The sequence below is a fragment of the Sciurus vulgaris genome, assembly GCF_902686455.1.
Source record: "Sciurus vulgaris genome assembly, chromosome: Y".
NCBI classification, from domain to species: Eukaryota; Metazoa; Chordata; class Mammalia; order Rodentia; family Sciuridae; genus Sciurus; species Sciurus vulgaris.
In genome coordinates, this window is record NC_136481.1 from 66129 (window position 1) to 80629 (window position 14501).

The window sequence follows — 14501 nt, forward strand, 5'->3', positions numbered from 1 at the left end:
AACAAAATTGGACTGCATTGGCATAAAAGTAGACCTGTAGACCGATGGAACAGAATGAAAATCCAGGAATAAAACCACACACTGACTCCCATCTGATTCTAGACGTAGGTGCCAAAAACATGCTGGATGATCTCTTTAATAAATGGTGTTAAGAGATGTACCAAGAGAAGACAAATTAGATCCTTATTTCCCAACTCAATAACTCAAAATTGATCCAAGGCCTACATAAGACCTGAAACTTTGAAACTACTAGAAGAAACCAGGACAAACACTTCAAGATATAGGTCTAGGAAATTTCCTAGGAGTCCAGCAACCCAGGAATAATAGCAAGAATTGACGAATGGGATTATGTCAAATTAAAAATTGTCTTCATGGTGAAGGAAACAACAAACAGAATTTAATGAGAGCTTCTAAATTGGGAGAAAAATTTTGCCTGCTATATGTATGTATAAGATGCTTGTCTAAACATAAAAATAACTTAATCTTAACACCAAAAGAACATGTAATCCAATAAATGAATGGACAAATGATCTGAACAGACACTCTCAAAGGAAGACGCACCAACAACTAAAAGAACATATGGGGAGAAAAAAAAAGAGCTTAACAGTTTAGACACTGGAGAAATGCAAATCAAAACTACATTGAAATTCCTTCTCACCCTAAGAAGAATGGGCTGAGAATGTGGTTCAGGGATAAAGTGTTTGCCCTGGTTCAAATCCCCCAGCACTAAAATAAAATAATAAAATAAATAAAATACAATACAATAATAAAATAATTAGTAATTAGTATGGCAACATGGAAAATACTACAGAAGTTTCTCAAAAACTATAGGACTATCTATGATCTATCTAAACTACTTCTTAGAATATACCCAAAGGAATCAAAGCATACTACAGAAACACCTTCAAACCCATGTTTACTGGGGCAATATTCATAATAGCCAAGTTATAGAAAGAGCCTCAATGAATAAAGAAAATGAGGTAATAGATACACAATGGAGCATTTTTCAGCTGTAAAGAATGAAATCATGTCATTTGCAGGAAAATGAAGTGGCATTGGAGATTAACATGCTAAGTCAAATAAGTTAAACTCATAAAGATATGTTTCCCTCTCACATGTTGAATTTGGGAAGAAAAAAGATTACATGAAAATAATAGGGAAGAGAAGATGGGGAGAAGGAAAGGAGGTAAAAAAATCATTACTGATTCCATCAAAGCACCTGGCACCTACACAGCACACTGACACTAGGGAAATACTCTCCCAATATATAATTGAGGGCCACACAAGAAAGCCATCTTGAGAAATTCTTGACTGCACTTAGTGTTTAGTTCCTACATTTTCTTTGGGAAAAAGCAGTGTACTGATTCAGCAGCCTTGATAGCTAGTTTAGCTATGAGAGGGCAGTGTCTGGGGGCAAAAAAAAATCCTGTGAGTTGTATGAAGTGGGAAGCAAAGGTATGCCAGAGCTAATAACTTCAGCAAAGTAGCAGGTTACAAAATCAACATACAAAAATCAATATCTTTCCCCACATATCAATAATGAATGAAAATATGCTGTTGGAGGAAAAGAGGAGAAACAAAAAAAACTGGGAAATTAGGAATATTAAAAGATCAAATGTTTGGGTTTGAGGGGCTCAAGAAGGACCTGAGAATGCCAAACAGATAGCAAGTTTATACCAAACTTAGAAAAGGATACAAATAAATAGGAAGATCAAAGATTATTAGATTTAACTCAGTCAAGTCTACTCCAAGACATACCCAAATTCCAAAGCATAAGAAAAGATTCTCAATGTGGCAAGAGAAGAAGCAAACAACATTCTGGGTTATCCCTACTGACTGAATGTAAACATCTCAGCTGAAATAGTAGGCCAGGAAAAAGTGGCATCAAAATTTCACAGTACTGAGGGAAAAAAAATCTACTAGTCAAGAATATGGTATCCAACAAAGTTATCCTTTAGAAATGAAGAACTGATAAATACTTTCTCAGATAAAGCAAGACCTGTGATATAAGAAATACTTCAAAGTGAAAAAGAAATGTTAATGAGAAAAGAAGAGTAACAATATAAACAAATTCAGAATAAGTATGGTACACTATTTTCAATGTATGAGAACTAAAAAAAAACCACAATGATTAAAAACTGTAATAAAAACTATAGTGTGTTCAAAGTTAGTATTTTTTTTAAATATTAAAAAAATCAAAATATAAAAAATTGAAAATGTGGGAAGAAATGGAATGAAAGTGGATAGTTTTCTTATTACATTTTTTTCTCTTTTGTTGTTTCTGTTCTTACCTTCACAATCATTGAATTGCTATAATTTCAAAATAGCTGTTATAATCAAAAGATGTTTTTATTAGCCTCATGGTTACCACAAAGCAAAAAGTAACTAAATAAAAAACAATATAAAGTGTCAAAACACAGTACTAGAGCAATTCATTTAGTTACAAAGAAAGATTAGAGGAGAGGGAGAAAGGAACTTCAAGAAAATTAGAAAAGTTAAATGATGGCTTACGCCTTAATAATCAGTTATTGCCATAAATGTGACAATGTACAAGAAAATAAGATTTAATTATATGTTGCTTATCAGAAACTCATTTTACTTCTCAGGATTTGCATAAACTGGAACTGAGGAATGGGGTAAAAAAACTGCATGCAAATGGAATTCAAAAGAAAGCAGTAATTAAACCATACAGCTATCAGATAAAATAAACTTTAAATCCAAAGCAGTAAAAAGAGATAAGGAAGGTCAATATATAATGATAAACAAGTAGATCCAACAAGGAAAAATAACAATTCTAAATGTATGTACACCCAATATTGATGTACTCAAATATACAAAGCAAATATTAATACAGACAAATGAAGAGAGGGTTACAATTATAATTAAGGATTTTAACTTTTTTTTTTTTGGATACTGGGGATTAAACCATGGCTGCTTTATTACTGAGTTATAGCTCCACTCTGTTTTTATTTTGAGACAGGCTAAACTGCTTTAGATTTAGATTGCTGAGACTGGTCTTGAACCAGTGAACTAACTTTCTCAGCCTTCCAAACTCACTGGGATTATAGATTTGTTCCAGAGCTTAAGATCTCACTTTCAGCAATGGACTGCTCATCCAAAGGGAAAAATCATCAAAAAAAACAGCAAAGTTAACAAGCACCCTGGACCAAGAAGGACCTAAGAGGCAAATACAGAACATTCTATTCAACAGTTGCTGAATATACTTTTTTTCCCCATCAGCACATGAGTCATTAACCAGATGGATTGTATGAAAGGTCACAAGCCTCAAGAAATTTTTAAAAACTGGAATCATATCGAGTATCTTCTTAGACTACACTGAAATAAAGTAAGTCACTAAAAAGAAAAACTTTGAAAACTATACAAACACATTAAATTAAGCAACTTACTTCTGAACAACCAAGTGACAAGGAAGAAATCAAAAAGGAGATTTTAAAACTTCTTGAAATAAGCAAAACTATAGACAAAACATTCACAGATATGAGATGCAGCAAGTGTAATGAGAGAGATAGATACAGTGATAGTAGTACTATGAGGAAAGTTTATAGTAATCAATTATCACTTTAAAAAAAGTAAAAAGGTCTCAATTAAACAAGATAAACACTAATCTTATAAGTCAAACCTAAAATTAGTAAAAGAAAGGATATAATAAGATCAGAGTAAGCCTAGCAATGATAGTGTTCTGCTCTCCCACACTTGTCTTGTACAAATCACCTTAACTGAGAGGAATTTTACCTGGCTCTGGCCATAATCCATTCCAACTCAACCCCTGGTAGGCACTGCAAACAAGATAAGAGTATGAGAAGCAAAGTCTCTGGAGCAAAATCACCCCACCCTCAGGTATGTATATCCTATAAAGACTACAAGGAAACTTCACCTAATGTTTACCATATTCTGTTTGTGCTCTCACCTGAGAAAAATATTTTCAGTTCTAGTCACTTGATCCTTGGTGGTGGTGGTAGTGGTGGGGGGACTTCAACTGAAAGAATGTGAGGGAGAAAAGTCACCCAGGCCATTCTCCTGTACCTAGAATGTTTAGTTGGGTACAGGGGGATGGGAGACAGAAGACCTCCTCCTGAGTAGATACAATCATAGTAGCAACAGGAAAAACACCCATTTTTTTTTTTGCTTTTGTCCCTAGGCAGGTCCCATACATCAGTTGCCCTGCACCTTATCTGATAAAACAGTTAACAAAACTGAATCTGAATGCCACAGAAAGAAATACTGTCATTACTGATCCAACATCTAATCAAAGAACAAGTGTTTTAGGCCCCTAAACACTAGTGGAACAGCCAGTAAGAGACTCTTTCAGATCACACAGCCAACATCAGCAGTCCCCAAGAGAACCCCCATAATCCAAAAGAAGTCACCTCTCCCATCACAGGAGTAACCACACAGAATACAACAACCCACACAAACCTGCTTAAGTATTCCCTCTCCTGCATGACCCACAGAGAATTTCCTCACCTCTGATACAGCACACACTGTACCCAAACTTACTAACTACAGCAAAGCAGCTATAGGGAGATTATGCTTTGACATCCAGGTAGAATAAATTTGACATTTAATAACAATAAAATGACTCCTCAAATGTGCTTATTCAGACAGCCTTCCCATAAATGGGGTAGATACCTATTTCATCACATGCACGAATCTTCATGTAGGACATAAAAAAATTACAATAAAACAAGTAAGAAGGTAAGCCTGAAAGTTCCTAGTAAAGTCTCTAGTAAAATATTCTAAAGTTATCGGAGTGGATAAATAACCTGACAATTCAAAACTGTGACTTTTTTCAATAGTCAATGAGACTAAAGAGAATATAGAAATACAGTTAAATAAAACTGGTAAACAATGTGGAATATGAATAAGTAACTTGACAATGGAACATTTTTTTGAAAAAGAGTTAATTAATGGTTCTTTTCCAAATTGTTCTTTTTAAATGTGCAAAACTGGATATCCACATGAATAAGAAACAAAATCATCCATTACAAAAATCAACTCAAACTGAACTGGAAGACTTAAATGTAAGATCTGAACATATGAAATTACTAGAAGAAAACACAGGGGTAATGGTTCAACGACACCAAAATGAGCAAGGATTTTTAAATTTTTATTTATTTATTTTTTTGGCAACATTACAAATGGAAAAAATACAGATGAAAGAAATCACATGAAACTAAAGTTTTTACACAGTAAAAGAAACAATCAGCAAAGTGAAGAGAATGAGAGGTTATGTCTGCAAGCTATACACCTCAAAAGGGGTTGATATCCAGAATTAATAAGCAATTAAAAGAAAAAAAAAAAAAAAAAACAAAAGAAAAACTACTCAGATTTTTAAAATGAACAAAAGAACTGCACAGAAACTTCTCAAAAGACACAAACAATGTATGTATGAGAAAAAAAAAAAAAAAAAGTTCAGTATCATTATCATCCCAGGAAATGGGCATGAAAACTACAATGAGACAGAATCTCCTCACAGTAAGAATGGCTACTACCAAAAAGACTAAAGACAAATCCTGGTAAGGATATCAAGGAAAGAAAACACTTTTACTCTTCCACACTGTAGGTGTGAAAATTAGAACAGGCAGTATGGAAAACATTATGTAGGTTAAAAATGGATATTAAAAATAGATCTGCAATGTGATCCAGCTATCCCACTAACAGGTAGATAGCCAAAGGAAATGAAAGCAGTATGTTAAGGAGGCATCTGTACTGTTCAGGGTACACTGAAGCATTATTCACAATACTCAGGAAATGGAAACAACCTGTGTCCATCATGTGAGGAACAGATAAAAAATACACACACACACACAATGGAATACTATTCAATCATAAAAGGATGAAATTCTGCCATCGGCAACAGCACAGACAGAATTAGAGATCATTATGTTAAGTGAAGTGAGGCACAGAAAGGCAACTAAGTACTGCATGATCTCACTCATGTGGAATCGCTCTTCTGTAAGTTGAGAGTAGAATGATGATTGTCCAAAGCCAAGGCAAATGGGGGCAGGAGTGGGGAAATGCTGATTAAAGGATACTAAGTAACACACAGGTGCAAGTTCTGTTGTACTCTCCCACAGTGAAGAGTAAGCATTGATAATAATGACATAAAAATGAAAATAGACCCAAACCGATTAGTTATCACTTATCATTGATTACCCTAAATAAAAATGGATTAAATTCATCAAATGAAAGCACAACCCCTTTTGAGGTGTATAGCTTGCAAACATAACCTCTCATTCTCTTCACTTTGCTGATTGTTTTTTTTACGGTGAAAAACTTTAGTTTCATGTGATTTCTTTCATCTGTATTTTTTCTTGGTTGTCTTGGTTACAAAACAAGATCCAGCAATATGCTGTCTACAAGATACCCATTTCAGGTGGTTTAAAGGTGACAGAAAGATATAAAGGAAAGGAATGGAAAAAAATATTCCATGAAAATATAACCAAAATAAAGTAGAACAATTATACTTAGAAAAACACTTTCAGATCTAAAATTTCTCTAGACAAAGTGAAGGTCATTAAGTAGTAACAAAAGAGTCTATTCTAGTAGGAGGCACAGCAATTGTAATACATGTAATATATATGTATACAACATCAGAACACCTAAATGTAAAAAACAAATACTGATAGATGAAAGGAGAATTTGACAGTATTACAATTATAGTGTATCATTTTATTGCACAACATCCTCAAGTTGTATCTTAAATATGTACAATTTTTATTTGCCAACGTAGATCTCAATAGCTGGAAAACAGAAAAAAATGGCACGATAATAATTTTAAAATAATAAAACAACTTGAATTGTCCTGGGAAATACATTTTTTCAGAGTTCAAACTGAATTTGTGAATTTACTGAAAATAAGCTGTTTTTATTGATCCTTATAAGAATCCAGATTATATGACAATAGAATTATTTTGATAAGTTTTCTGGGTCATTTTATCATTTAAAGTCAGAATTCTTTGATGGGGAGAAAATAATTAAGACCCCTAGACCCCCAAAATAAATTACAGCAGTTAGAAAGTACTCACTTCATCATTTCAAAAAGCTTTGGATCTGAGACTTTAATGTTTCGTGCCATATTCCAGGAAAGATGAACCATGGGCACAATTGACTTCACATTTTTCAACTTGTTCCATTCGTAGCGTTCCACTGCCAATTTATACTGGCAGGCTAAGGGGGAAAAAGGCAATTGTCAAAAAGTAATCCAAAGTAACAAATAATATGAAGATAACTATTATTACACCTCAGGTATAACTTCCTTACCAATTCTAAAAATCTTAAAACATGCAGGAACGTGTTTTATGATGATTGAAAGTATTCTATCATGTAAGAAACAAAGTAATACATGCAGCATTATTGTTTTTACACCTTATATTATTTCATCTTTGCCTAGTCATCTACATTTTCCAATCCATATTTTGTAGATGATAAAACTGAGGCCCCTGAGGATTTTTTTTTGGAAAAACTTACCTAAGTAAGGAAGTTAAAGATGTACAGTCAGGTAAAATTCGGATCCTTCTGGCTTCAAAGGCCAGACTATCTTACATAAAAGCTTATATTAAGTTTTTTAATGTTTCATCAAAGCTGTGGTTAATTCCAAAACTTGACAAATAATATATTTATTTCAAAGTGTTGACTACAAAAGATTGCAGCAAGAACTGCATTTTCTAAACTTTGACACAATTAACACTGCCTATGAATCATGTAAATAAAAATTCTTAAGAACAACTACTATGCTTTACTATTCCATAAAAAACTCCCCTTATAAATATAAAACATGATATTATAAGATATTAAAGTGTATCTCCCATGTCTAAAGAGAAATATACTTATTACTTGTTGAAATCTGTCATTGAATTGACATTTTAAATTTGAATTTAATCTCACTACTAACAATTAAGACTTTTTCTACTTTTTTGGGTTGATATTAGGGATTAAACCCAGAGGCACTTTACCACTCGTTACATCGCGACTTTATTTTGCAACAGAGTTTTGCTAAATTGCCTAGGGTACCAAATTGCTAAAGCTGACCTTTAACTTCTGAACCTCTTGCCTCAGTCTCCAAGTTGCTCATATTATAAGTGTGAGCCACCACCATACCTGCTGACTTTCTACCTTTTTTTGGTGGGAACTGGGGATTGAACTCAGAAACACTCAACTACTGAGCCACATCCCCAGCCCTTTTTATGTGTTTTATTTAGAGACAGGGTCTCATTGAGTTGCTTAGCACCTCACTGTTGCTGCGGCTGGCTTTGAACTTTCTATTTTTAACGGATTACTTTTTTAAATATTTTTTTAGTTGTCAATGAACCTTTATTCTCTTTATTTATATTTCATGCTGAGAATCAAACCCAGTGCCTCACACGTTAGATAAGCACTACCACCGAGTTACAACCCCAGCCCATGAGATGCTTTTTAATAGAAAAATATATAATGGAAACAATCCCTTAAAATGTTAAATTTTGTTAGTGTATAACACACAATACCTGTAAGTGGTCCAACATTCCAGGCAATGTTGTTACACCATCCAATAGCCTGCACCCAATGCACAGTGCCTGCATTTATCCAGACCAAATCTCCAGGTCGCTGAATAAACCTATACACAGGAACATTTGCTTCATAAAGATCTTCAAGGTTGGGCCACCAAGAACTCATTAGAAAGTTCAAATTATTTCTGGGGGAGGTGGGATAAATAACACAAAGAATCATTTTATAATATTTCATTAAAGATGGGAAGAGAATTTTGAAAGTGTAAAAAAAAAATACTTGCATTTATTTCATTAAAGTGTTGAACTGTAAAAGCACTGTAAAAAGAACTCCATTTTACAAAAGTGAATACTTCAATGTGAAAGGATCAATTTTTGGCAAGATTAATTGCATGTGATATTGGTTGGCTTGGACAACATCAATTACTATAACCTTAAACTTACTATATTTAAACTTACTTAAATTACTATAACCTAAACTATTCAAAAATTTAAAATTAAAGTTACATTTAAAATAGAACTTCCTATTTCATTTCAACTGAAGAAACTTTTAATATCTAGATATCTCTAATACAGAAGGTGAAGATTACATCAAGTCACTTAAACTCTTAACCAGAATCATAGTGACAGCTAAAAGAACTAGGTTCTCCCTTAATTCCTGAGCCAAAATGGAAGTCAGAGTTTTCCTCTAATTGTTCTGAAGTATAAGCTGAAAAGGGTGTTTCTTAGCAATTAGTTGACTAAACTAAAGTTGCTGAGAAAAACTATCAAAAGAAACACACATATATGCACTTATTAGATTAACATATCCTGGAGATTGAACCCAGGGATGTTTTCTTCTTTTAGTGTTTTGGTACCAGTGACTAAACCCAAGGGCACTTTATTAGTGAACTATATCCCTGACCTATTTGTTTGTTATTCTGATTCTATTTAGTTACACATAATATAGGATTCATTCTGACATCATTAGAAAGTACAGAATATCATTTGTTCTAATTGTCCCTAGTATTTTTCCCTTTCCCTTCCCTCCTGTTTCTTCCTTCATCCCCATTTCTCTCCCTCTCTTCTACAGTTGTTTTTTCTATTTATTTATGGTCTTTTAAAATTTTGAGACAGGGTCTCATTAAGTTGCTGAGGTTGGCCTTGAACTTGCAGTTCTCCAGAGTGTCACTGGGATTATAATCATTGCCACTAGGTGCAGCAAAGGCTTAATTCTGAAGTCTGTTTTTTTGTAGTTAAAAAATTTTAAACTAGGTTTTCTCAAGAAGAAATAGAGTAGAAATGTTTCTTAAGATATAAGAAACAGCATTTGTTAAAATGATAAAGGTGCTTTGCTGACATGGAATCTTACTGTTTTCATTTTAAAAAATACTATAAATCTACAGGCTGGGATGGTGACTCAGTGGTTGAGAGCTTTGCTCACACATGTGAGGCACTAGATCATTAGCACCACATAAACTGAACAAATAAAATAAAAGTATTGTGTCCAACTACAAATAAAAATAATTTTTTAGATAATTAAAAAAATAAAAAGTCTAAGCCTAGAAGACCCTGACAAATCAATAAAAGACAGATTGAATATCAAACATCAAAACACTGATTTTATGTGCAGATCCACAAACTACATAAATCATGAATTTCAGAAGCATTGATCTACATGAAAAATAAAGTCAGAGCCACACTGTAAAGAAGGCATCTAACATTTCTGCAAGTTAAGGTAAATTAGTCATTTTAACTTGTGACAGTTAAGATAAGAGGAGTCATTTTTACTTGATATTTTTATTCCAAAACTTTTTGGATATCACTTGTGGTTTTCAATTATCTATGAAGGAGGGACTCCTCTCTCAACAAATAGGAGGAAAACAAAACTTTGATAACAGTTTCAACCCAGAAATAATGAATCAAATCAAGACTTAAGGGTAATAAATACAATAATACATACACTAATTCTTTCTTTAGCACATTGACCACTGCCCATATGACATTTTTTTCTCTCTTAGGTTATCAGTTTCCTCCTTCAAATAGTTCAGATTAAAATGTATGCTGTTAATTTTTAAACTCTGAAAAACTTTATCTTTTGTTACACTGAGAAAAACATACAGAAATAAATAAATAAAAGGTAAAAATTTGGGTAAATTATCTTTTTAAAAAAAAATTTGATGAGGGGCTGGGGAGATAGCTCAGTTGGTAGAGTGCTTGCCTTGTAAGCACAAGGCCCTGGGTTCGATTCCCAGCACCCAAAAAAAAAAAAATTTGATGAGCTTTTGACACATTTAGTATTTAGGTCATACTTGCAGTTTAAAATACAAGTTACTTTTGTGAACCTACAATGATAATATACTACATTTTCCAAGAAACTCTAAAAGAAAGAAATTTGAATATTTTTAGCCAAAAGAAATAATGTTGAGACAGCTATATTTAACCTCATCTGAACATTATACAATATATACACATATTAAAACATATGGTACCCATAGTACATTTTTTTGTCAATTAAAAATGAAATTTTAAAAATTTTAATTTAAAAAAATTACTGAGTTTGGGGACTATCTCAGTGGTAGAGTCATTGCCTAGCATATGTGAGGCTTTGGGTTGATTCCTACCACTGAAAAACAAAACAAAACAAAACACTGCATGATAGACATCTGAATTGACTTTAAAATAAATCTCACATGTGAATGATTATGAGGTTTTCAACTCATTTTATCAAAATGTTGTAAATATATAATACAAGTATTTCTCCCAATACCATTGCCAACTTTGAAAAACTAATGTGGATCCCTTGTTATAAGACACTGATAATTTAGGATGACTGATAAAAATACACAAAACTTAGTTATTAACAAGCTATGAACAATGTATTCTATACTTTTTGTCATTTTAAAAACAATTATAATAAAGCCTTTTTTTCCTTTAAAGCACATCTGTCAAAAACATCTTTACATCTATTTCTTTCTTTCTTTTTTTTTTTTGGTGCTAGGGATCGAATCCAGGGCCTTGTGCTTGCAAGGCAAGCACTCTACTGACTGAGCTATCTCCCCAGTCCCTACATTTATTTCTTAACACTAACGAAAAAGTTTACTTACTACTTTCCGTTTCTATTACTTGTATAGAGACTGGTTTTATGATACTAGCATTAAGGCTGGTTTTTAAATACCTTCTCATTAAGTGTTCCATGTAACATAAAAGATTTGAAATCAAGTCACTTAAAATAAAATTTCTGGTAATAAGTAAAATCCAGTATTTGTATGAAGAAACTCAGTTTTGTGTTTTGTCCTGTTCAACGAACATTTTTTTCACAATTATATATTAAAAGAAACTTTAATTTCTGAAACTTACTTTTCACAGAATTCATTCAGAACACCCCAATAATCTTCAGGTACAACAAACCATTCACAATCACCTGGGCCAATGTTTATGTTAACGGAACAGAAATTGTTATTTTCCTGGTGACCTAAAAAGCAAAAGAAAATTGAAGTCATTATCATATTAAAAATTTAGTGGGGAAAATTGCCTTTAACTCACTGGAAAATTTTGAAGACTGAGTGAAAAAGAGACATTTAGAATAGAGAAAACCACATTAAATGCAACATATATCTTTTAATTAGAACTTCCTCTTCCCTATAAATACTTCTGATTCTAACAAATAGTATCAAAAATTAAATAATAAAAAAAAAGACTTAATTTTCAAAATGTAAATGAACTTTTCAGTCGTCTAATAGCTACTATCACATCCCAATGTGATGTTACAACTTGATATATGGTAATTCATTGACTTTTTTACTATGGGTAAGAGGATAATTATGCTCATGGTTTGAGGCTTTAAAAACTAAAATTAAGCTGGGTGCAGCTGTGCCCACCTGTAATCCTAGTGACTCAGGAGGTTGAGGCAGGAGGAGTTCAAAGCAAGCTTCAGCAAAAGTAAGGTGCTAAGTAACTCACTGAGACCCTGTCTCTAAATAAAATACAAACTAGGACTGTGATTGAGTGCCCTTGAGTTAAATTCCCAGTACCCTCCTCTCCCACTCCACAAAAAAATAAAATAAAATAAAATTAGTGATTGTGCACACCTGTAATCCCAGGAACTCTAGAGGCTGAGACAAGAGGATCACAAATCTAAAGCCAGCTTAGGCAACTTAATGATACCAAAAAAATAAAAAGTGCTGGAAATAAAATTCAGTGGACAAGCACATCTGGGTTCAATCCCTCGTACCAAAAAATAAGCATAAATTAAAATGAGAGTAGTTGGAACACCATGGGAAATTACATTCACTTACCCATAACGGAAGAGCTATAAGTACTATATCTATATATCCATCTATATCTCTATCTATATCTATATCTATATATGATCTTAGTTAAAGGTTTGTAAGCAATCTGAATTTTTTTGAACATACAAGAGCATTCAGATTGTTAACTCTTACAATAAGTACCATTTGTATTTCTGTAACAATATAAACAAAATTCACATAAAACAGCAACACAAAATAATGCTTCTTTAAGTTATATTTAGCAAACAAAACATACCAGATTGCTTCTAAGAAATTCCTTAATGTTCCACAGGAACCCAAGTTGAAATATATACTATCTTTTTTTAAAAATATATTTCTTAGTTGTAGATGGACACAATACCTCTATTTTTTAAATTTATTATTATTATTATTTTTTTGTGGTGGTCAGGATTGAACCCAGTCCCTCACTTGTGCGAGGTGAACATGCCACTGCTGAGCCTCAGCCCAGCCCTAATATTATCTTAATAAATTAAAACCCCAAACATTTTAGATACATGACAAAAAGATATATCCTTTAATTCCCCTCACTAAATTTTAATGAAAAGAATACGTTTTTTCATTTCATATAATTAATTTCATTTTCACCTCTTGTGAAAACACAAGGTTTTCAAAACTTATGGTTACTGATTGTATTATTCATTGGTAGATATGCAAAAATATTTTTATCTTGTGCCATTTTCAAAGACCTACTGAATATCAGTACCATGAATTAATAAAAGCTGAATATTCTCACTCATTCTACAAAACAGCAACAGTTATGTTGTTTTCAAATAACATCGTAATTATGAAGTTTTATTCTTTAGAGTTCAGCTATGAGATGGAAATTTTTCTGAACTGACTCAAGAAAAACCATCATCAGTTACTGTCATTTGAATACTGCTGGCCATGGAAATTTGTTGCACCCTTCAAAATTTTTCCTAATTTATTAAAATCCCAAATAAAACAGTTCAGACAGGACTACATGAGAAATTTATACTAAAATAACCTTATTTTAAAGACAAAAGCAATTTCTCAAATCAGAATTAATGCAAATTATAAATGTTTCATTTCTTCATAAATTTCAATTTCTGTAAAATAACATGCTAGATATCCATTCTCGTATATATTTGCAACTTATAATTTTTGTGTTCAAACTACAGCATTTTTCCAATTGCAAAGAAAATGCAAAAAAGCTACTTATACAGCTTTCCAAATGAAGATACAACTATCTTTGAATTACAAAGGATCAAACTGCAATGCTATAAAGCCCAAATGAAAACTATCAAGTAAAAACTTTGATTACTCTAGCCCTTTAGAGTTTGTTGACTCCTAACTTACAGCAGGAGTCATATGTTGAAAGACTTTTTAAAAAATATGAAAAACATGGAACAGAAGAGTAAACGGCAACACACTGTATTTTAAGTATCGTCAGAATTTTTATTATATATGAATCAAATAAAGTAGCTCATGATAAAATATGGTTCTTTCTCACAATAACTGTGGTGAAAAAACTTAGAAAAACTTGACAGTTTTCAGTCAATGGGATAACAAATGTATGGACTTTATTCATTTAAGTGACTTAATGCCTCTTTCCCAGTTTAAATTTTTCTGATTACTTTACTCTCTAACATAAAAGAAGTTAAAAGAATACTGAGATTAGTTATTATTACAAGCATTTATTCCACAGAAAAACAACTTAGTTTTATTAATTATAAATGGATAT

General features: G+C 32.4%; 1 protein-coding gene across 8 annotated transcripts in view; it reads right to left on the minus strand.

Annotated features, from left to right (window-relative positions):
• LOC306652047 (lysine-specific demethylase 6A) overlaps positions 1-14501 on the minus strand; it is a 202658-nt gene that overhangs the window by 11833 nt on the left and 176324 nt on the right. For 7 of the 8 annotated variants that reach the window (XM_079125113.1, XM_079125118.1, XM_079125115.1 and 4 more), the window contains 3 exons: positions 11847-11961; positions 8508-8695; positions 7050-7191 (listed from right to left, as the gene is read on the minus strand). In XM_079125113.1, the coding sequence (XP_078981239.1) occupies positions 7050-7191; positions 8508-8695; positions 11847-11961 (445 nt within the window). The remainder of the gene's footprint in view (positions 1-7049; positions 7192-8507; positions 8696-11846; positions 11962-14501) is intronic. The other variant, XM_079125112.1, reaches the window with a different exon arrangement.